This window comes from Protopterus annectens, chromosome 5.part0 (genome assembly GCF_019279795.1).
Source record: "Protopterus annectens isolate FY-2018-M chromosome 5.part0, PAN1.0, whole genome shotgun sequence".
Classification (NCBI taxonomy): domain Eukaryota; kingdom Metazoa; phylum Chordata; order Ceratodontiformes; family Protopteridae; genus Protopterus; species Protopterus annectens.
The window spans coordinates 1,586,778,082-1,586,800,895 of NC_056735.1; the positions used below are offsets into that span (position 1 = coordinate 1,586,778,082).

Genomic DNA, 22,814 nt, shown 5'->3' on the forward strand with positions numbered 1-22,814 from the left:
AAAGAAATGAGAAACATTCAGTTACCTTCCAATAGTTTATCTAATGATCTTAGCCCAGTGAACAACATGGATCGTTTTTTACTGCAGGAACTCCTGCCAATAAGAGGACGGCCGACATATAGCAGTCAGCGGAGACCACTGAGTGCAGAGGGACAGGACAGAAAGAGGTTGAGGAAAGTTTGATTTTTAACACTTCGTCACATCCACTGACTGAAAACCAGGTGAGACTTTAAATAAAGGGCTCAGTTTTGTTCCAGCAAAGAAACCTGATTTAACTGATGTAATAAAAGACCTTAGACTTTTTGGCCGGACTTTAACACTTAAAACTTTGTTTGGCAATAGCCCTCACATGACCAGCAATTTATTTAAAAAAACGAGTACGTTTATTCCACCATGTAATGCAGTTATTGAAACTTTCATTGATGTCTGTGGCCGAGAACTAAGAGAGAAGTTGGATGTGAGCAATAATTGCAGCTCTAACACATTCTATAATTTGAGCAAAGATGAATACCATGCTATGATTGATTTAAAACACATGCATTCTATTGAAATAAGACCGGCAGACAAAGGAGGAGGAACAGTGGTGATGGATAAACAGCTATACGTTGAACAAATGTTACGATTATTAGATGATGACTCCACATATCAGAATATATCTAATAATGCTGTAAGAAGTGTTACTGATAACGTATCCTTTTTGATGTTTGATTTGTTAATTACAGGCATGATTAATGAGGAACTGTTTAAATACTTTTCTGTCAGTAATCCCACCATACCTGAGATTTATGGCTTACCTAAGATACATAAGCATTTGTCAGTTCCACCCATGTGCCTCATAGTCCAGGGCAAAGGATGGGTTACTGAACTTCTATCTATTTTTATTGAGAAGAATTTACATCCACTTCTATCTAATTGTGAGACTGTGCTAAGAGATTATAAGGTATTTCTTGAAACTCTTAGGATGAAATGGATGAATATAGACACCAACCATTGTTGTTTCCTGGTAACAATGGATATAGAATCATTATTCACGGTGATTCTGAATGAATGGGGAATAGAGACCATAAAGGAACTACTTCACAGTGTAGATTATAACAAGAACAAATGTGACCTTATTTGTGCTTTGTTGGATATAGTACTGACCAACAATGTTTTCTTATTTCAACAACAGAAATATTTACAGAAGGTTGGTGTCACTATGGGCACAGCCTGTGTGAACAGCTACACCAACCTTTCCTTGGTTCAATGGGAATGTGCACATGTGTTAACCAATAGTACATATGGCAGGTACATCGAGTGGTATGTCAGGTTTGTGGATGATATTTCTTTGCTGTGGAATGGTACAGAGGTAGAGCTAAATGCATTTTTCAGTTACCTCAATACCATTCAATTTCTTAGATTTACTTCTCAATATTCCATGACTCAAATTGACTTTCTAGACATCAAAGTAAGAAAAGATGAATTAAACTAGATTAGAACGGGTTTGTTTAGGAAACATGTTAGAAAAAACACGTTTTTGCATAACACTAGTATGTACCCGAACCATACCAAGGTCAACATCATCAAAGGCCAAGTATACAGGATTATGAGACTGTTTAATGATTATGAACTACAAATAGCCCTGGACCAACTTAAATCTGAGTTTTTAAACAGGGGCTATGATGTTAGAAGTATAGATAGGTGCATTCTAGATGGTTGGAGTAATAGGGCGGGTAGATGTACACCCTATTTTGATACGCACACTACAACTCGAGCAAGCGGGCAGGTCAATGATCGTGATGAGGTAAGGCATAAACACAGACAACACACTTAGGATGCCACTCACTTTTGCAAGCAACGTAAGTGTAGTATGTGATGTAGTAACCAAAAATTGGGGTATTCTATCCACGATTGACAACTTACAGGGTATAACTGGTACGAAGCCAAGTTTTGCTTTTAGAAACAATAGAACATTGAGAACTATGTTACAGTAACGCCACAGTAGATCAGATAGATTGGGGACGTACATGTGTATAAATTGTGGAGCATGTAAATACATACACAATGGCAGAACTTTCACACATCCCTCGAAGAAATTCAGTCATAGCAGTAATCTCTACGCTGACTGTACCACATCAAATGTGGTCTACTTCGCCTACTGTGTAGTATGCCACAACTTCTACATAGGCAAGACCAATATATGCCTGAAGGACAGGGTCCTCGAACATTATAGGAATATTAGGAAAGTACAGTTGTGTACACTTACCATAAATGTAGATGTTCGAGTGTGCTCACTGTTGCAGTCATTACATTTGGGTAATCGTGCTGGCAGGTTGCCCTCAGTCGGCCTGAATTCCAAAGTATTGGGTCCTGCATCGGCTGCTGTCGCCCCTTCCCTGATGTCAGGTCATCAGGGGTATAAAAGAAGCAGCAGACGCCATTTTCTTCAGTTTTTCTTGCCCCAGATGTCAGGTGCCCCCAAAAAGGGTAGCCAAACTTTATATATATATAATTAGAAATACACCAATATAAATCTTACCTTCATCTATAAGCAAATACTCCACATAGGTAGTGTCAATCAGAGAAGGAAAGATAGGATTCAAAAGAAAAAAGGGGGTAAGGCGTGTGGGTAACCTGGACTGCAACAGTGAATACACTCGAACATCTACATTTATGGTAAGTGTACACAACTGTACTATGTTCTTCGTGTTTCACTGTTGCAGTCATTACATTTGGGTAGAGTCCCAAAGCTATGGTTGGGAGGCTGGAGCTAAACAGCATTAGGAGCAGCTATGAGGCCCTGCAGAACTGCAGTGGCAAAGCCTGCCCTGGATTTAGAGTAGAGTGGCAGATGATAGTGTTTTGTAAAGGTGTGCACTGAACTCCAAGTAGCAGCCTCTAATATGTCTTTGGTTGGTACTCCCCTGAGAAAGGCTGCTGAAGTGGCTGCAGCTCTGGTTGAATGTGGCCTAATGCCCTTAGGCACTGGCTTGCCATAGTGTAAATAGCAGAAATGAATGCAGTGCCCTATCCACTTTGAAATAGTCTGCTTTGAGATAGCCTTTCCTTGTGATCCTGCAGCATATGCCACTAGTAATTGCTCTGTCTTCCTGAAAAAGTACAGTTTTGTACCTACCATAAATGTAGATGTTCGAGTGCTAATACAGTTGCAGTAATCACAGATGGGTTTTCAGCCGTCAGGCGGTCCCTCGGTCTGCCGAATTCCAAAGTCTTGGTCCGGCGTCGGTTGTCGTCACTTACTCTTCTGATGTCAGTAAGGCCAGAGTACATAAGACACAGCCGACGCCATGTTCTTCAGTCTTTCTTGCCCCAGATGTCAGGTGCCCCCAAAAGGAAGGCAATACATAAATAAAGCTTATCTACATATGCAAGCAATGCAATGTAATGCAAAATCAGTGTAAGCAAGCAAATAAAACATAGCAGGATAACCCAGTCAAGTGGTATGAAGAGGTTGTTAGGCCCCATGCCTTTACCAAGTGGGGAAGGAGGGAGGGAAACCTGTACTGCAGCTGTATTAGCACTCGAACATCTACATTTATGGTAGGTACAAAACTGTACTATGTTCATCGTGCATACAGTTGCAGTAATCACAGATGGGTAGAGTCCCAAAGCTATGCATAGGGTGGTAGGTACTATGAGGAACTGGGATGAGCCAGAATGCCCTGCAAAACAGCAGTGGCAAAGCCTGCTCTTGTTCTGGAATATAAGGGCAGGTGGTAGTGTTTTGTGAAGGTATGTACAGAACTCCAAGTGGCTGCCTCCAAAATATCTTTAGTAGGAACACCTCTGAGGAAGGCTGTAGAGGTGGCTGTGTCCCTGGTGGAGTGAGATCTGATACCAGTAGGGACAGATTTCCCATGATAGGAATAACAAAACCATATGCAGTGGCCAATCCACTTGGAAATGGTCTGTTTTGTAACTGGTTTCCCTTGAGCCCCTACGGCATAGGACACAAAAAGTTGTTCTGATTTCCTGAAGGACTTTGTTCTGTCCAAATAATAACGTAGCTGCCTATGGATGTCTAAAGAGTGTAGCAGCTTTTCCCCTTTGTTTTGAGGGTTAGGATAAAAGGTAGGTAGGTGTATGGCTTGATTTAAGGCTACCCTGGATACCACTTTTGGCATAAAAGATGGGTTGGTACGAAGGGAAACCCTGTCCTGATGGAAGATGAGGAAGGGCTGCACCGCCATGAGGGCCTGTAGTTCAGAAACCCTACGAGCTGAAGTGATGGCCAGAAGGAAAGCTGTTTTCCAGGACAAATATTGCAAATCTGTTGAGGCAGCAGGTTCAAAAGGAAGCAATGTTAATTTTTCTAGTATGTAATTAAGGTCCCAGGCTGGTATTGGTTGCTTCCTTGGAGGTCTTATATTCTTAGCCCCTCTGAGGAACTGTCGTAAGAGTGGATGAGAGAATAAAGGAGGATCCGTGTTGAATTCTGCAGAAATGGCTGAGGCATGTATTTTTATGGAAGAAAATGAAAGTCCACTGTTCAGCAGTTCAGCTAGGTACTGTAAAACCTGAGGCAAGTTCAATTTTCTAGGGTCCTGGCCTCTCTTCTCATTCCAACAGCAAAACCGCTTCCATTTTGCGGAGTAAGCTTTTCTAGTAGATGGTCTTCTGGCCTCCAAAATGACATCCTGCACCTCCTTGGAGAGTAGGGTCTGTTGTGGTGTTAAGGAATTTTCCATGCAGCGAGGTTGAGTGTTTTCAGCTGACTGTGAAGAGTTTTGTAGCTGTTCTGAGTCAGCAGAAGAGGTATTAGAGGCAGGGACCAGGGAGGAGTATGTGTTAAGCTCCTCAGGAGTGGATACCAGTGTTGCCTTGGCCAATCTGGAGCAATCAGTATCATCCTCGGTTTGTCTGTTCTTGCTTTCAAAAGCACCTTGGGCAGAAGAGGCAGAGGTGGGAATGCATAAACTGTCCATGCTGTCCAACAGAATGAAAGGGCGTCCACTTTCCAGGCCTTTGGATGGAAGGTCCTTGAACAAAACTTTTTCAATTGATGGTTCCTGTGGGAGGCAAAAGATCTATGTCTGGCCTCCCCCACGCTTGGATTATCTCTGTAAACACCTGAGGATGTAACTTCCATTCGTGTGGATCTGTCATATTTCTGCTTAGAGTGTCTGCCAGTGTGTTTTCCAGTCCTGGCAAGTACTGTGCTTGAAGTTCGATTTGTCTTTCCAGAGCCAAGTTCCAAAGAGTCATGGCTAGTCTGCACAAGGGGTATGAATGTGTTCCTCCTTGTTTGTTTATGTACCACATTACTGTGGTGTTGTCTGTTCTTATCAGTAATTGTCCTGGATGCAGGAAGTTCTTGAAAGCTGTAATTGCATTTATTACTGCTAGCATTTCTTTTTGATTGATGTGAAGGTGCTTTTCCTTTTGGGACCATCTGCCCTGAATGCACCTGTCCTTCATGTGTGCCCCCCAGGCGTAATCTGAGGCGTCTGTGGTTATGACTTGTTTTGCTTGAGGCTTGCAGAATGGAAGGCCTGTGTTTACTTGACATGCTTGGGCCCACCATAGAAATTCCTTTTGCAAACATGGAATTATTGGTATAATTGCTTCCAAACTGTGATTGTGTTGAGACCATAGATTTTTTAGGTACCATTGAAGTTTCCTCATATGCAGCTTTGCACATGGGATTAGAAGAATGCAAGATGCCATGAATCCCAGAGCCTGCAGGATTTTCCTTGCAGTAAGCCTGGTACTTTTTGCTAGTGTTTTGAAGTACTGAGATAGTTGCCCTTGTTTTTCCTGGCATAAGATATGCCATCTGGGCGTTTGTGTCCAAGTTGGCACCCAGGAAGGTTATTTTCAGAGATGGTGTTAGCCTTGATTTCTCCTTGTTGATGGTATATCCCAGAGAAAGCAGTAACCGTGTCACATATGCCAGATGTTCCAGTAGCATGTGTTTGCTGTCCGCTTGGATCAGGCAGTCGTCCAGATAAGGGTAAATTTGTATCCCTTGAAGTCTGCAGTAGGCAATCACTGATGCCAGGCACTTTGTGAATACTCTGGGCGCAGTAGATAAGCCAAAGGGCAATGCAGAGAATTGATGGTGGATTGAACCTGCAAGAAATCTGAGGTATCTTCTGCAGCCTTGTCTGATTGGGACATGCAGGTATGCCTCCTTGAGGTCCAATGTTACCAGCCAAAACTCCTTGCCTAGCATGGGAAGAAGTTGCAGTGATGTGAGCATCTTGAATTTTGGTACGAGTAGAAATGTGTTTAGGATGGATAAGTCCAAAATGGGTCTCCAGTCGGTTCCTTTTCTTGGTACCAGAAAAAGTCTTGAATAAAAACCTTGACCTTGTTGGTGCGTAGGTACCTTTTGTATAGCTCTCATGTTTAGGAGCTTTGAAATTTGCAGTTGTGCCTCTGCCCTTTGATTTTGTGGCAGGTTTGGCATGCCTCTCATTTTTGGAAGAGTGTGAAATTGAAATTTGTAGCCTCTGTTTATAATGTCCAGTATCCATTTGTCTGTTGTGACAATATGCCAATTGCTTGCAAATAATGCTAGTTTCCCTCCCAAAGGTGCTGCCAGCTGAGACTTGCTTGGCATGGAAATGAGGGAGTCATTGGGTTTGCTTCCTGTATTGTTGTGCACTGTCTTCACCACCTCTTGGTTCTGGAGATTGCCATTGTCTGCCTCTATATGATCCCTGTGATTGCCCTCTGCCCCTTGTGTGCCTGTATCTACCTCTTTGGGGCTTGTCAGTGGCTGGAAAGGGCCAGTTTTTTGAAGGCCAATTTCTGCTAAAACGTGGTGGTTGGACCTGTAAGAAAGCTTTGACAGTTTGCATAGATTTGGCTTTTTCTTCCATTTTCCGTAGTATCTCCTCAGCATTAGTACCAAATAGTACATCCTTTTATAAAGGAGCATCAAGAAGTTTAGCTTTCACATGATCAGGCAAATTTTGTTCCCTAAGCCAGGCATGTCTGCGAATGACTGATCCTGTAGCAGCCGCTCTACTGGAAGCCTCTAGGGCATCATAACCACATTGTAAGGTGTGTTTACCCACTTGCTCCGCACTATGCATCATATCCTGTAACTCCTTTAAATCTGGTTGTTCAGGTTGAGACATTTTGTTCCTTAATTGTGATAACAGGTACTGTTGATATTTAATCATATGAAACTGACAGTTTAAGGCCCTCATGGCTAGGGTGGCGAGGTATATACCTTTTTACCCCACCTTTCTAGAGATCTGGATTCCCTTTCTGCAGGAAGTGGATTCTTGGCAGTGGAGGCCTTTAATCCCTTGGGGCCTTGTGAAATGGTTTCAGGGTCAGCATTATGGCCTTTGTAGAGAAATTGGTGAGAACTGGGTACTCTGTAATACCTATCAGGTTTTACTGGTGCAGGAGGCAGAGAATCAGGGTTAAGGCAAGCCTCCGAATAGACATCATCCAGTACATCCAAAACAGGGGGTATAGCCAGAGGTCTGTGCTAAGGTAACCAAAGAAATTCCCCAAGTCTTTTCTTGGAATCTGAAAAGTCTTGGCCTTCCCAATGGAAGTGTTCCCTCAAGGTGTGCAAGGTTTCCCCAAAAGAAAAATCCTCAGGAGGGGATACAGAAGGAATGGACTGTTCTGCATCCGAATCCTCAAAAGGGGAGTAAGATTGTTCCTCTGCATCAGAATGTTCTGATAAAATGGATCCCTGATCAGAAGAGGGAGATTCTTCCTCCACTCTGGGTCTCTTGTCAGGAGGGGGCTGAGAACCTCTGATAAGAGTAAATAGATCCTCAGCCATTTTAAGCATCTGTTTCTTAGGCATGGGTCCAGGAGATGGGCCCTGTGCAACAGGCCTCGTGGGATGCCTGGCTGCTTTGGATTTAGTAAAGGCCTTAATTGAAAAAGAAGATGAGGGCCTAAATACACCATGGGTGGAGGTGGACCTGTCCACATTAGTAGGCTCGACATTAGCAGGGGCTTCGGTTGTAGTCTGGGAAAGGGCCGAGGACCCAGCGGTCTCGGGTACAGAGGACACCGCCAAAGGAGTGTCGTCGGTAGTCAGGGACTGCAAAGGCGTCTCGCTGAGAACCGGACCACGTGTAGCCTGTTTTGGCGTGGTGTCGGCGGGGGCCTCGCGTGTCTGTCCTTTTCCTTGTGTTTTTTTGGACAAAATGGTAGTCGGAGAGTCCGACGACATTTTATAGTCAAAAGCTTTACCAAAGTAGTGTTGGGCGAACTCCACCGACGCTTGATAGTGCGTTTATTGAAGGTAGCGCAAAAGCGACAGCCCGAGACGTCGTGGTCTGGGCCCAAACAAGGTATGCAAAGGGAATGGAAATCCTTATGCGGTATTTGCTTCCCACAAGAAATACAATTATTAACTTTTTCTGACATCGGTCTGAGGCAAGAAAAGTTTCCCCAATGGGGTACTTAGCTTTAATGAAGACTTCGGTTCCAATTATTTTCGTAATTCAGGAGCTGGCCGACCGGCACTTGCGAACTGCTTCTGCTTCGGGCACCGCGCGGCAAAAAAGACTGAAGAACATGGCGTCGGCTGTGTCTTATATACTCTGGCCTTACTGACGTCAGAAGAGTAAGCGACGACAACCGACGCCGGACCAAGACTTTGGAATTCGGCCGACCGAGGGTCCGCCTGACGGCTAAAAACCCATCTGTGATTACTGCAGCTGTATGCACGATGAACATCTTTGGCTCTGTCCAAGTAGAATCTAAGTTGTCTGTGTACGTCCAAAGAATGCAGAATTCTCTCCCCCTTATTCTGTGGATTTGGAAAAAAAGTTGGCAGATGAATAGTTTGGTTAAGAGCCACACTAGACACCACCTTAGGTATAAATGTTGGGTTTGTCCTCAGATAGACCCTGTCTGGATAAAACATGATAAAAGGTTCCACCGCCATGAGTGCCTGTAGCTCTGAAACCCATCTTGCAGAAGTTATTGCTAGGAGCAGAGCTGTTTTCTAAGATAAAAACGTTATGTCAGCAGTAGCAGCTGGCTCAAAAGGAGGCAGGGTGAGTTTTTCCAAGACATAGTTGAGGTCATATGCAGGCATTGGTGATCTCCTTGGAGGCCTTAAGTTGTTGGCTCCTCTGAGGTACTGCTTTAATAAAGGATGAGAAAAGATTGGTGGCTCTGTATTGTAATGAGCTGAAATGGCAGAGGCATGAATTTTAATTGATGAAAAAGATAGGCCTTTATCCAGCATCTCAGTTAAGTATTGCAAAATCTGAGGAATATTTGGAACAGCTGTTCAGTTCCTTGTGCCTGGTTCCAAGCACAGAATCTCTTCCATTTTCCAGCATAAGATTTTCTAGTACTAGGCCTTCTGGCTTCCAAAATGACATCCATCACAGCTTTACTGAGAGGTGTGTTTTGTATGACTACATTATCCGCCATGCTGCCAGGTTTTAAGTACTGAGTTGGCTGTGCAGGATCTGACTGTTTTGCTGGGACAGTAGATGAGGTATTTGAGGTAAGGTACAAGCTGGACATTGAGACAAGTTCCTTAGGATTGGATACTAGTACTGGTGTGGCCAGTATGGGGCAATCAGTATCATCTTTGACTTCTCCTGTCTGACCTTTAGGAGTACTTTGGGGAGGAGAGGCAGTGGAGGAAAGGCATATACTAATAGGTTTTTCCAGCTGAAAGATAGGGCATCCACTTTCAATGTTTGTCTGTGCTAAGTCCTTGTGCAGAATCTTTTTAGTTGGTAGTTGTGAGGGGAGGAAAACAGATCTATGTCCGGGCATCCTCATTTCCTTGTTATCATGCTGAAGACTTGTGGATCCAGCTGCCACTCGTGGGGATCCATGAGGTTTCTACTTAGTTTGTCTGCCAGAGTATTTTTCCTTCCTGGCAGGAATTGTGCCTGCAGATGAACTTGGTAAGTCAATGCTGTGTCCCACAAAGTCATGGTTAGTCTGCAAAGGGGGTAAGAATGTGTGCCCCCCTGCTTGTTTGTATACCACATGACCATTGTGTTGTCTGTCTTTATCAGTAGTTGTCCCAGATGAGGTAGGTCCTTGAAGGCTGTCAGGGCATTTTGAACAGCTAGCATCTCTTTTTGATTGGTATGTAGATGCATTTGGTTTGAGGACCATGTGCCCTGAATGCGTCTTCCTGCCATGTGGGCCCCACAAGCATACAAGCATAATCTGAAGCATCCGTTGTTAGTATCTGCCTGGCTGGGGGTAAAGTGAATGGCTGTCCCTTGTTCTGATGACAAGCCTTCGCCCACCATCGAAACTCCTGTTGCACACAGGGAATGAGAGTAATCATTGTTTCCAGGCTGTGGCAATGTTGAGTCCAAACACTTTTTAGGTACCAATGAGGTTTCCTCATATGCAGTCTTGCATATGGAATTAGTAGGATGCATGATGCCATGAAGCCCAAAGCCTGTAGAACTTTTCTTGCAGATAACTGGGCCTTTGTTGCCAACATTTTGAAATAGGTAGTCAGTTGCCTTTGTTTGTCTGGCGTGAGATAAGCCATCTGGGCAGTTGTATTTAAGCTTGCACCCAGGAATATTATCTCTTGAGATGGTACTAGTTTTGATTTCTTTTCGTTGACTGTGTACCCTAGGCATGTTAGACGTCATTTCACAAATGCCAGATGCTGTAGAAGTATGTCCTTGTTCTCTGCTTGAATTAAGCAGTCGTCCAAGTAAGGATATATCTGTATTCCTCTTTGTCTGCAGAATGCAATTACTGGTGCCAGGCACTTTGTAAAGACCCTGGGCGCAGTAGATAAGCCAAAGGGCAGTGCAGAGAATTGGTAATGCATTCAGCCAGCCCTGAATCTGAGGTACCTTCTGCATGATTGTCTGACTGGGACAAGCAGGTATGCCTCTTTTAGGTCTAAAGTCACAAGCCAAGCATTCTTGCCCAGCATGGGCAGAAGCTGCTGCAAAGTCAACATTTTGAATTTTGGTATATCCAGGAATGCATTCAAAATAAATAGGTCCAGTATTGGTCTCCAGGCCTTGTCCTTTCTGGGTACCAAGAACAGTCTTGAGTAAAATCCTTGTCCCTGCTCTTGCTCTGGTACTTGTTGAATGGCCCCCATGTCCATGAGGGATGAGACTTGTTTTTGCGCCTCTGCCCATTGATTTTTTGGGAGATCTGGCCAGCCGTTTGCCTTTGGCAGGGTATGGAAATGGAACTTGTAGCCTTGTGACACTATGTTTAGAACCCACTTGTCCTGGGTTATAATGTGCCAATTTTGTGAAAAAAAGTGCTAATTTTCCCCCTAAGGGTGCTGCTAGGACATAAGTGCTTGGTGCCGGCAGGGGGAAGTCATTGGGACTGTTTCCTGTATGGCTGTGATTTGTCTTCTCCAACTTTGGAGGTAGAGGCACCCCATTTCTTTGACCTGTATGAACCTTGCGCCTGGGATCTGCCTCTAGGGCGTCTGGATCTGCCCCTTTGAGGTCTGTCTGACACGGGAAAGGACCAGTTCTTTGTAGGCTAGTGTCTACTAAACCTAGGTGGCTGTACTTGTAAAAACTATTTGACAGTTTGCATAGATTCACCTTTGTCCTCCATTTTCTTTAACACCTCTTCTGCCTTAACACCAAACAAAGTATCATGCTGTAAAGGTGCATCTAATAATATAGCTTTAACATGATCGGGCAGATTTTGTTCCTTTAACCAAGCATACCTCCTAATTACTGAACCCGTAACTGCGGCCCTGCAGGAGGCCTCCAAAGAATCAAAACCACATTGCAAAGTATGCTTTCCAACTTGTTCAGCTGCATGCAATAAATCCTATTTTTCCTTGTTTTCTGCACATTCAGAGTTTAACAACATTTTCTGTTTGAGCAATGCCATGACATGTTGCTGATATTTGAGCATATGAAACGGACAGTTTAATGCCCTTATAGCCAAGGTAGCAGATGTGTCAACCTTTTCCCCCCATCTATCCAGTGCCCTAGAATCCCTGTCAGAGGGGGTAGGGTTCTTTGCAGCGGAAGCCTTAACTCCTTTGGGACCTTGTGAAATAGTTTCTGGGTCTGCGGCAGGGTTTTTAAAAAGGAATTTATGACAGTCAGGAACCCTGTAATATCTGTCAAGCTTAACAGAAGCTGGGGGTAAGGAGTCAGGGGTCAGACTAGACTCCGAAAACACATCATCTACAATGTCTAACACAGGTGGAAAGGCCTGTGTTGAGGCAGTAAAAGGAAATCCCTGAGCCTCTTTTTAGATTCTGAAAAATCTTGGCTCTCCCAGTGGAAATGCAAGGTTTCCCCAAAAGAATAGTCCTCTGGAGGAGAAGCTGAAGGAATAGATTCTTCAGCATCAGAATCCTCATGGGGGGGGGGGGGAGAGAATATTCCTGATCAGAAGAGGAATCAGAAGAAATAGAAACCTGATCTGAAGATTCATAGTCAGTCTCTTGCCTAGGCCTCTTATCTTCAGCCATTTTGAGCATCTGTTTATTGGGCATAGAGGCCTGTCCACATGGCTCTTGAGTTTGTTTCTTTGCTTTAGAAGATGCTTTAGTCTTTGCCTTTGAAGCTGAAGTCAGTTTAATGTAAAGATGCTTAGGTCTGAATAAACCCTCAGAAGCCGGTGCCTGCTCAGCGGCTCTGGACCCATCTGAGGGAATAGTGTCTGAGGCTCCAATACCTTGAGTTTCCAGCGGCATAGCTGACTCCACGTGGGAATCGGTAGCAGCCTGCGTAAAGTACAGGGCATCAGGGGCTGCGAAAGCACCTCACTGAGAACCGGCGACTGGCTTAGGAGAAGCTTTGTCGTCGGTTTTGGACCTCAGTTGTTTATCTCTCTCCTTTTCTTTGCGTTTTTTGCGAACTCCGTAGTTGGATGGCTATCCAACGACATTTCTGGATAATTAAACTGGCATCCAGAATAGTTTAAAGCAAAATTATACCGGCGCTTAATAGTGCGTTGGTTAAATCTAGCACAAAACCGACAACCAAAAACATTGTGATCAGGGCCTAGGCAAGGAATACAGTAATGAAAATCCTTATGAGGTATTTGCTTTCCACAAGAAATACAATTAACTTTTTCTGACATCGGTCTGGAGCAAGAAAAAGTTTCCCCAACGGGGTACTTAGCTTTATTGAAGACTTCGGGTCTGAAACTCGAAAATGAAAATCTCAGGAGTCGGCCGACCGGCACTTGCGAACTGCTTCTGCTTTGGGCACCGTGCGGCAAGAAAGACTGAAGAAAATGGCATCGGCTGCTTCTTTTATACCCCTGACGACCTGAAGTCAGGGAAGGGGCGACAGCAGCCGACGCAGGACCCAAGCCTTTGGAATTCAGGCTGAGGGCAACCTGCCAGCAGGATTACCAAAATGTAATGACTGCAACAGTGAAACACGAAGAACATCTGCAAGGAGAATAGTGCTATTGCTATGCACAACATGAATACAGGACCGGAACATATCTTTACATTTCTGGTTTTACAAATATTGTCTGAGAAATTAAGGTGGGGTAATTTATCTAATGACACAGAAGTTGCTGAGCAGAGATGGATTCTTAGATTTAATGCAGACAAGCCCCCATGGTTGAATCAAATGGTGTCGCTCAAACCTTTTTTAAAGCTCGACCATTGAAACATTGATTCTCTTGAATGGTTATACATTTTTTAGATTTTTATCATTTATATTGTATTTTAGATTGTTAGCATTATTTAGATATATATATATTTATATATATATATATATATATATATATATATATATATATATATATATACACACACACATATATTAGCATTTTATATTTTATTTTTCATGTATGTATCTATATAAGCTGGATGTACTAGATTTGTATATATGTATTTTTATACATTTATATATATATATATATATATATATATATATATAGATTTATAGTGTTGTCGCTAGGATTATCAGGTTTTTATTATATAGATTTATACACCATACAAGGTTATATACATATACATTTTTTATTTAAGCTATAATTCCTTTAGTGTATGGTCTATTTATTTGCATAACTGTGCTAATATGTACTGATGCACTAACTGTTACGTCCTTATTGGGTACAACTGAAATTTTGAAACATCATGTGACTAACCTCCAGTATTTAAAGAATTATGGGATTTTTAACTGTTGTCTGATGAAGGGGTAGATCCCTGAAAGAGCTCACCACTGTTTTGTAAGGATTTATTCATTGTAATTTTGCTTTGTTTTTTCTTTATGTTTGTAATAAATTCCCAGCTGTGATACTGTCAGTGCTCTTACTTTTGTTGCAGTGCAGAGTACAGCTCAGAGAAACACTGAAGAACTGTAGGTACACTTACTTGTTTATTATGTAGCTTTTTCCTCTGCTATCAGAGATAGAATTTTTTTCCCAATGGATTCTGATGTGGAGATAGGCATCTTGGAGGTCAAAGAAGCACATCCAGTCTCCTTTTGATAGTCAGGGAAGGATAAAATGCTCCAACAGAATTCAAAAAAATTCATTGGGAATGAATATATTCAGGCTACTGAGATCTAGGATGGGCCTGTGATACTTGCTTTTTTTCATCAGAAAAAAAAACTATAATATCCTAAGCCTTTCTGGTATTGTGGGACTTCTGAATATTATGTACCTCCTAAGATTAAGGATGAATACTGGAACAAATATAAAAGGGGATAAGGCTGCCCCAGGAAACAATCTCCTTGATAACCAGTTCCTGGAGGTATTTCTCAACTGTGGAATGTGGAGGAGGACTCTCCCATCTGAATGCCTTCTTTGAAAAATAGGCATTCTAATAGTTGGGACTGCTATGAACTACCCTGCGGCTGACTAAAGACACACTGATGTTATCACTGCCTCAAAATTCTGGACCATGACCTCGTTCGCATCCAGACTGAGAGCTGTGTCTGTCCTAGTACACACTTGCTGCTGTAGGCCACAATGAAACCACATCTGACTCTGTATCTCAGTAAAAATACATTGTGCAGGATGACATACAACACCTACAATTGTAACAGATTGCCCTTTGTTTTTCTTCATGTCCTGGAGAGATCTACTAACTCTGGGACAAACAGAAGGGGGCCTTTAAAGCAGGAATTTAAAAAGGTCACCTTCTTATCCTCGGTGAATAGTCAGCCTCAGCCAGGACTACATGTGGATAACAATGCCAAATCCAGCTGCTCTACCAGGCTTTGCCATGGTTTTATAGGCTTCATGGACCAAGATGTTGCCAAGGTTTGAAGAAGTATGGGTCCCAGTCTTCTCCTTCAATGGGCCATCCAGCAATTCTTCTGTAACACAGCAGAGCTCATCCTTCATTTCTCCTTGGAAACAGGGCATTTGTATCAAATGGTTTGGTCCATGTAAGGAGATAATTGCATATATAAACTGTATTTCTGAATCTGTCCATAGCAAAGAAATGTTAATTTGGGGGACAGAAAGCAGGGCTCTATGTAGTAAGCTGTCTCCATAGAGTTGCTGCTGCCAAAATAGTAAGTTTCAGGTGTGGGTGATACTGTCCAAACTGAGATCACTCAGGCAGGTGAGACATTTCTGTCTACCTTCCTGGATGAGAGAATAAAGTGTCCAAGCTGTCCCATAGAGTCCTGGTGGCATCATGCCATGTAGGACATCTATCAGAAAATCTGCATGTTTTATGTTGTCTTTTCTTTAGTAAAGAAATGGCTCACTTGGCCAAATGCCACGATGTTGCATCAACAGCTGAAGCAAGTCCCTAAATACGGGATCCTCTATAGGGCAACCATTTTCATTACTGTGGTCCTCTGTGGAGTGATCTATTTTAGGATGCAAGTAGTTGAACCTACACAAGCACTTTAAAAATGTTTGAGGGGAAGCTTAAAATCACAGGACTGCAAACAATATGAAGACTGGAACTATGAGGGAGGGCCATACTGGGTAAGAAAGAGGACAAACAGTAGCCTGACGCAGAGTTCACCAGCTTGGCATCACACATGCTGAGGATACTGTAAACTGGAGAAGAGGTCCTAATATAATTTTGGAAATGGGCCAGAAAGTACTACACTGTACAGAAAGTATTTTGTCAGACTTACTACCACCAGGTGGAAGGCTAGGTTTTGAAGCCTGACATCTGAGACCCTGGTTTCTGAAAAGATGACCGCAGGAATGCTGACACCAGTAATATTGATGCCAGAATAGATGGCACCTGGAAGGGCACCAGTGCAGAAATCCTGACTATGAGCAGTGAAACTGTAAATGTTGGAATCTAAACCTGATATGGTACCAGAAGGAGATTCTTGGTAATGCATCCCAGTTAATCTGGCAGTGTAAACATCAGCACTGGGAAAAGTGGCACTTAATTTACGGGTATAAGAACCACAAACACTGAAGCCAGGACTGGTGATGTGGTCACCGCTAGTAGAAAGTAGAAGATAGGGAAAAATGTACCAGCTATAAAGGGAGCAAGACTCCAACCACCCTGCGACAAGATTCACCTTTTTGTTATTGTACTGTCTACACAGTCAGCACCATCAGATCTCAATCTAGATGCAGGAATGCATATGACTATCAGGCTTAGAAGACAGGGGATCTTTTGACCCTGCAAAGCAAGTGTCCATCAGCTCTACAACTGTTAACAGTGAGAAGCTCAATCCACTCTCCTTCCATACTACCAAAATCATTAAAAAGAATCTTCAGGCAACACTGTCCTGGTGTAGAAGGGACTTCAGAAATGATGGGCTGATGAAAGAACCATTATGAAAACAGAAAGACACAGTCTGCATCAAAAATTCAAAGTGTTTCTGATTTCTTCTTCAGCTTTGAAACTGCTGATGAGGGGTAATGATGCTCTTGTTCTACTGCACTTTGACATAAGTGCTAAAGTTGAGATTTCTGGAAACTTACACTCCTTGCTTTTTTATCAAGTTCGGATATCCTGTTGTCTAATCAAGCAGAAGAGGCATTTAACTGTATGCAGCAGTAGGAAGAATAGGCCTACTGCAGTCACATTTCCTAAATTAGTGACACAACATAGCAAGCATTTATTAGCAATGACTTAGGCCCAGCACTGAGGGAATATGAAAGAAATTACTCAAAAAATTACAAAAAAGGGCAGCACTCACAATGACAGACTGAATGGAAGACGGGAAAAAGAAAATAAGACCACAAGGTCTCTCAGGACCGTTGAACAATACTGGAGTTTTTTTCTTGAAGGCAGCCTGGGGTCACTTCTGACTTGACTGATGCCTTTGAAAAGCAAGTAAGAACTGAAATTAGAGGAATATCTGGTGCATTATGGAATGAAGAAAGGGTCAGTGCAGCCTTGGGAAGCTGTATCAGCCTAGTGGTCCTAACAACTGCAATGTGTCCGACTGATCACTGAAGACAGGATGCTTCCTTTCAAACCTACAGGTTTGGTACTCAAAACTGCAACTTGGGTTTTGAGATAGTGTGTAATGCATGTCAAAACTTTAGATCAGTACTCACTAAAGGACAAAGAGCAGTCTATCAAGCTATAAAGTTATGAATACAGTACCTGCAAGACTTAACATTTTCAGACGAAACTCCATCCCATAAAGAACAACGAAACAGTGAGACAAATCTGGCCGGAATGTGACATCTTCTTGATAGCGCTCAAAGTCTCTGGAGTTCCCTCCTTGGCGAATCTCTTTAATTTCACGGATATCAACTAGAAGAAAAAAAAAAACACAATCATGTACACAAAGACATAGACATTTAATGATGTAAACATTATCATTATAATAATATTCAAGTCGAAGGCCTTCAGTTACAGAATGAGAAAATGACCATGTTACTGTTCAGCAATATACAATTGTGTACACTTACCATAAATGTAGATGTTCGAGTGTATTCACTGTTGCAGTCCTCACAGTTGGGTTATCTGCCTGCAGGTAGCCCTAAGTCGGCCTGAATACCAGAGACTTAGTATTTCTGCATCGGTTGATGTCATTCCAGGTCTGACGTCAGGTCGTCAGGGGTATAAAAACAGACAGTCGACACCATTACATCAGTTTTTCTTGCCCCAAATGTCAGGAGCCCCCCCAACAGGGAGCTAAGCTATGGTGGAAAAATCTCCACCAGTAAAAAGTAAATACCAATACCCCTGCAAGGGGTGAGTAGTATACACAAAGAAGAGAGCGAGAGAAGGGGGCTGGAGGGAGGGAAACCAGGACTGCAACAGTGAATACACTTGAACATCTACATTTATGTTAAGTGTACACAACTGTACTATGTTCTTCATGTTTCACTGTTGCAGTCATCGCACTTGGGTTCATTCCCAAAGCTGTAGAAAGGGTGGAGGCAGTCAAGAAGCGTTTGGGCTGGCTAGAATGCCCTGCAGGACTGCAGTTGCAAAACCCACCCTGGATTTGGAAAATATAAGCAGGTGGTAATGCTTGGTGAATGTGTGTACAGAACTCCAGGTAGCAGCCTCCAGAATGTCCCTGGTAGGGACTCCCCTGAGGAATGCTATAGAGGTAGAAGTTGCCCTAGTGGAATGTGTTCTGATCCCCTAAGGGGTTGGTTTCCCATGTTGTTTGTAGCAGAAATGGATACAGTGTGCTATCCATTTGGAAACTGTCTGTTTTGAAATGGCCTTGCCCTCTGCCCCTGGTGCAAAACTTAGTAACTGCTCAGATTTCCTGAATGGCTTAGTCCTATCCAGGTAGAATCTGAGCTGTCTGTGCACGTCCAAAAAGTGCAGGATCCTTTCCCCTTTATTTTGAAGATTATGAAGGAAGGTTGGCAAATAGATAGATTGGTTGAGAGCCACACTGGACACCACTTTGAAGGATTAGTCCTGAGGGAGACCATGTCAGAATGAAAAATAATAAAGGGTTCCATGGCCATAAGTGTTTGTAGCTCAGACACTCTTCTTGCTGAAGTGATGGCCAGGAGCAATGCTGTTTTCCAAGAGAGGAATTTTAAGTTGGCTGATGCTGCAGGCTCAAAAGGGGGCAGTGTGAGCTTTCCAGTACAAAGTTAAGGTCCCAAGTGGGGGTGGGTGCTCTCCTCAGTGGCCTTAAGTTGTTTGCCCCTCTCAGGAACTGTTTGATGAGAGGGTGACAGAATAGGGGTGGCTCCGAGTTGTAATGAGCCGAGATGGCAGAGGCATGGATCTTAATGGAGGAAAAGGATAGGCCTCTGTGGAGTAGATCTGCTAAGTAATCCAGGATTAGAGGTAGGGAGGGCAGAGTTGTGTCCTCTCCTTTAGATTGAATCCAGGAGCAATACCTTTTCAACTTATCAGCATAAGATTTCCTTGTACTGGGTCTTTTGGCTTCAAGAATGACATCCAGTACCTGCTTGCTTAGGCTGGTCACTGGGGGAGAATTCAAGGAATAAGCCAGGCTGCAAGATTTAGGGTTTGCAGTTGCGGATGCAAGACCTGTCCCCCTGCTGAGTGAGCAGGGTGGGGCTCTGGGGTAGGTGCCAGGGTGGCACCGGTGACAGGCTGCACAGGAGTGGGTACCACTGCTGGCGTGGCCAGTCCGGGGCAATCAGAATTTTCCTTGGTCTGTCCTGTCTTATCTTGAGCAATATTCTTGAGAGAAGGGGCAGAAGGAGAATGCATAGATTGAGAGATTTACCCACTGGAAGGCGTGGGCATCCACTTTCCAAGCCCTGCTGTCAGGTGTCCTGGTGCAGAATTTGCTGAGATGGTGATTGCAGGGGGAGGCAAAGAAATCCACCTCTGGGGTCCCCCATTTCTGAATCAGAAGGCGGAAGGTTCTGGGCTCTAGTTGCCACTCATGTGGGTCTAGGAGATTTCTGCTTAAGTCATCTGCCAGTGTGTTTTGTTTGCCTGGCAGGAATTAAGCTTGCAGATGGACTTGCATGTCCAAGGCTGTATTCCACAGGGCCATGGCTAGCCTGCAGAGTGGGTAAAGTACAGTTTTGTACCTACCATAAATGTAGATGTTCGAAGATCCACATTGCTGCAGTCCTTACACTTGGGGTAGTCCGCTGTCCTCGGTCGGCCCGAATATCAAAGTATTAGGCTGACGTCGGTCAAGGCGCTTAAGACTGACATCAGGACGTCAGGGTACAAATGCACATGACCGACGTCATATCCTCAGTCTTTTCTTGCCCCAGATGTCAGAAGACCCTAAAAAGAAAGGTCAAAACCAAAAGACAGCAAAAAACAACCAACCACCCTTGCACTAAACCTATGTACAATATATACAATATCCACAATATTCACAACCCAAACCACACAACCGCCTCTAACTACAGAGGGGAAGGAGGGAGGGTAAATTGGACTGCAGCAATGTGGATCTTCGAACATCTACATTTATGGTAGGTACAAAACTGTACTATGTTCTTCATCTCACATTGCTGCAGTCCTTACACTTGGGTAGAATCCCAAAGCAGAGGTAAGGGAGGATGGCAAAACTATAAAGCAGCAGGAGCTGCCAAAATGCCCTGTAAAATTGCAGTGGCAAAACCAGCCCTAGATTTAGAGTAAAGTGGAAGGTGGTAATGCTTAGAGAAAGTATGCACTGAACTCCAAGTAGCTGCCTCCAAAATATCTTTAGTTGCCACCCCTTAAAAAGCTGTAGAAGTGGCAGTAGCCCTAGTGGAATGAGGCCTAATCCCAGCTGGAATCTCCTTACCATGATGGGAATAACAGAAAGCAATACAAAACCCAATCCACTTAGAAATAGTTTGTTTTGACACAGGCTTGCCCTGAGAACCCAAAGCAAATGAAACAAATAACTGCTGAGACTGCCTGAACCCTTTAGTTCTGCTCAAATAATATCGCAACTGCCTGTGTATATCCAAAGTGTGCAAAATCTTTTCCCCTTTATTTTGGGGGTTTGCATAAAAAGTAGGCAAATGAATAGTTTGGTTTAAAACTCCCTTATGTTTGCAAAGACTCCTGGGAATTCCTGGCTAGTATTCCACCTAATATCTGTAATAAGGATGTTCTGATGATCACCATAGATGTAATAGAACTTTTCCCAAGTATACCACATGACATAGGAATAGATTGGTTCTCTGACATCTTAACAAACTTGAGTGATCTAAGTAACAACCAGATTAATTTACTGACAGAATTCATGGAAATCATCCTTAATAATAACTATATATTTTTTAAAGGGGAATATTTCAGGCAAAGAAAGGGTGTAGCCATGGGTTCCCCTTGTGCTTCATCCTATGCTAATATTGTTTTACATAAATGGGAGCAAACTTACATACACTCTTCCAAATGGAAACAACACATTCTTTTTTACAAACGATACTTGGACGACATTTGTTTACTGTGGCAGGGACCTAAAGAATGTTTTTTGGAGTTCTTTGACTATATCAATACAACAACTGATTTTTTGTCATTTACCTATGAGCTCAGTAGTAACTCACTTCATTACTTGGACATCTTTCTTGCTAAGGACAGCAAGGGAGAACATTTTGAATCAACTATCTATAGGAAGCCTTTATATTCAAACACATTTCTACATTTCGAGAGTTCGCATCCCTTTTACACCAAAAAGGGAATTATTAGGAGTCAGTTGATTCGAGCCTCGAGAATTTGTAGCACTTTAGAAGCATTTTTGAAAGAGGCTGCTACTTTAACAAATATGTTGTTAGAAAGAGGTTACCCTTTTCAGTTAATTAATACAATTATAGAAGAGATAACAGAAAAAAGGGACTCCAAGTTTCCACCTTTGCTTAGTAAGGGTCTTTCATTTCTTAAGAACAATCACAAAGGAAACAATGACACACAGAGAAGTTTTAGTTACACGTTTACCCAAGATGCAGCCTTCATTGAAAACACTGTACAAACCTTTTGGCCTATTCTTACATCACAAGAAGACATTAAAAATTATATACCAAGTACATTAACCTTTATCAGAAAACGTGACATTAATCTTAAAGGAATGCTTGAACAAAACACCAGCATAAGGAGCACTAATAATTCCACGACCTCCCATAGAAGGAAAGGTAGTTTCAAGTGTGGTGCGTGCAGACAATGTAAGTACTTATTAAATGCGGAGGAAATATTTATTCCAGCTAGGAATTGCACTTTGAGAGCATCTGGGCACCACAATTGCAACACAATGGGAATAGTTTATTTAGGTATTTGTACATTCTGCCATGGTTTCTATGTGGGTAAAACCACCAGAACGCTTAAAAAACGGATATACGAACATGTATATGATATTGAGAAAAAGAAAAACACTAATGCTTTCTTTAAACACTCTCTAACATGTGACAAGATGTGTTTAAAATTTTTTGTTCTGGAACAAGTTACCAGTGACCCCAGGGGAGGTGACTGGGAAACGTATCTGGAAACTAGAGAGGTAACCTGGCAAATTAAATTAGACGCTTCAAGGACCCCAGGAATGAATGAGGGCATTAGCATTAACAGCATTTTGAAAATGAAAAGGAATAAATTATAAACAATTTTTAAATTTTGCTTGTTTACATACTAAAAATTTATAAAATTTTGGTGTTCGTTTTGTGAATAAAAGTTTTCTGGTGGAAATACCTGGTTGCTACTCCTTTATTTTCAAAAGAAGAACTTTGTTATTCTTGGCTGGTACTTATTTGTGCTGCTTGGCTTGCTATTTCACTAGCTTTGGAAGCTGTTTCACGGAGAATTTTTTGCTGACTTTAATTACCGTTACGTTGGTATTGTCCTGGCTTGGTGAGTTGTTCCAGTTCCTGTTTTCCTTGGTTTAAAGCCACACTAGAAACCACTTTAGGCATAAAGGAAGGATTAGTACGTAAAGATACCCTATCCTTATGGAAAATTAAGAAAGGCTCAACCGCCATAAGGGCCTGTAATTCAGAAACCCTTCTCGCAGAGGTAATGGCCAACAAAAAAGCAGTCTTCCATGATAAATATTTCAACTCGGCAGTAGCTGCAGGCTTAAAAGGTTGTAGAGTGA

The 22,814-nt window shown here is 42.7% G+C and overlaps 1 protein-coding gene across 1 annotated transcript in view; it reads right to left on the minus strand.

Annotated features, from left to right (window-relative positions):
- Positions 1-22,814, minus strand: part of LOC122802393 (1-phosphatidylinositol 4,5-bisphosphate phosphodiesterase gamma-1-like) — an 824,139-nt gene that overhangs the window by 359,353 nt on the left and 441,972 nt on the right. Inside the window, exon 2 of the mRNA XM_044072019.1 lies at positions 17,435-17,587. Within this exon, the coding sequence (XP_043927954.1) occupies positions 17,435-17,587 (153 nt within the window). The remainder of the gene's footprint in view (positions 1-17,434; positions 17,588-22,814) is intronic.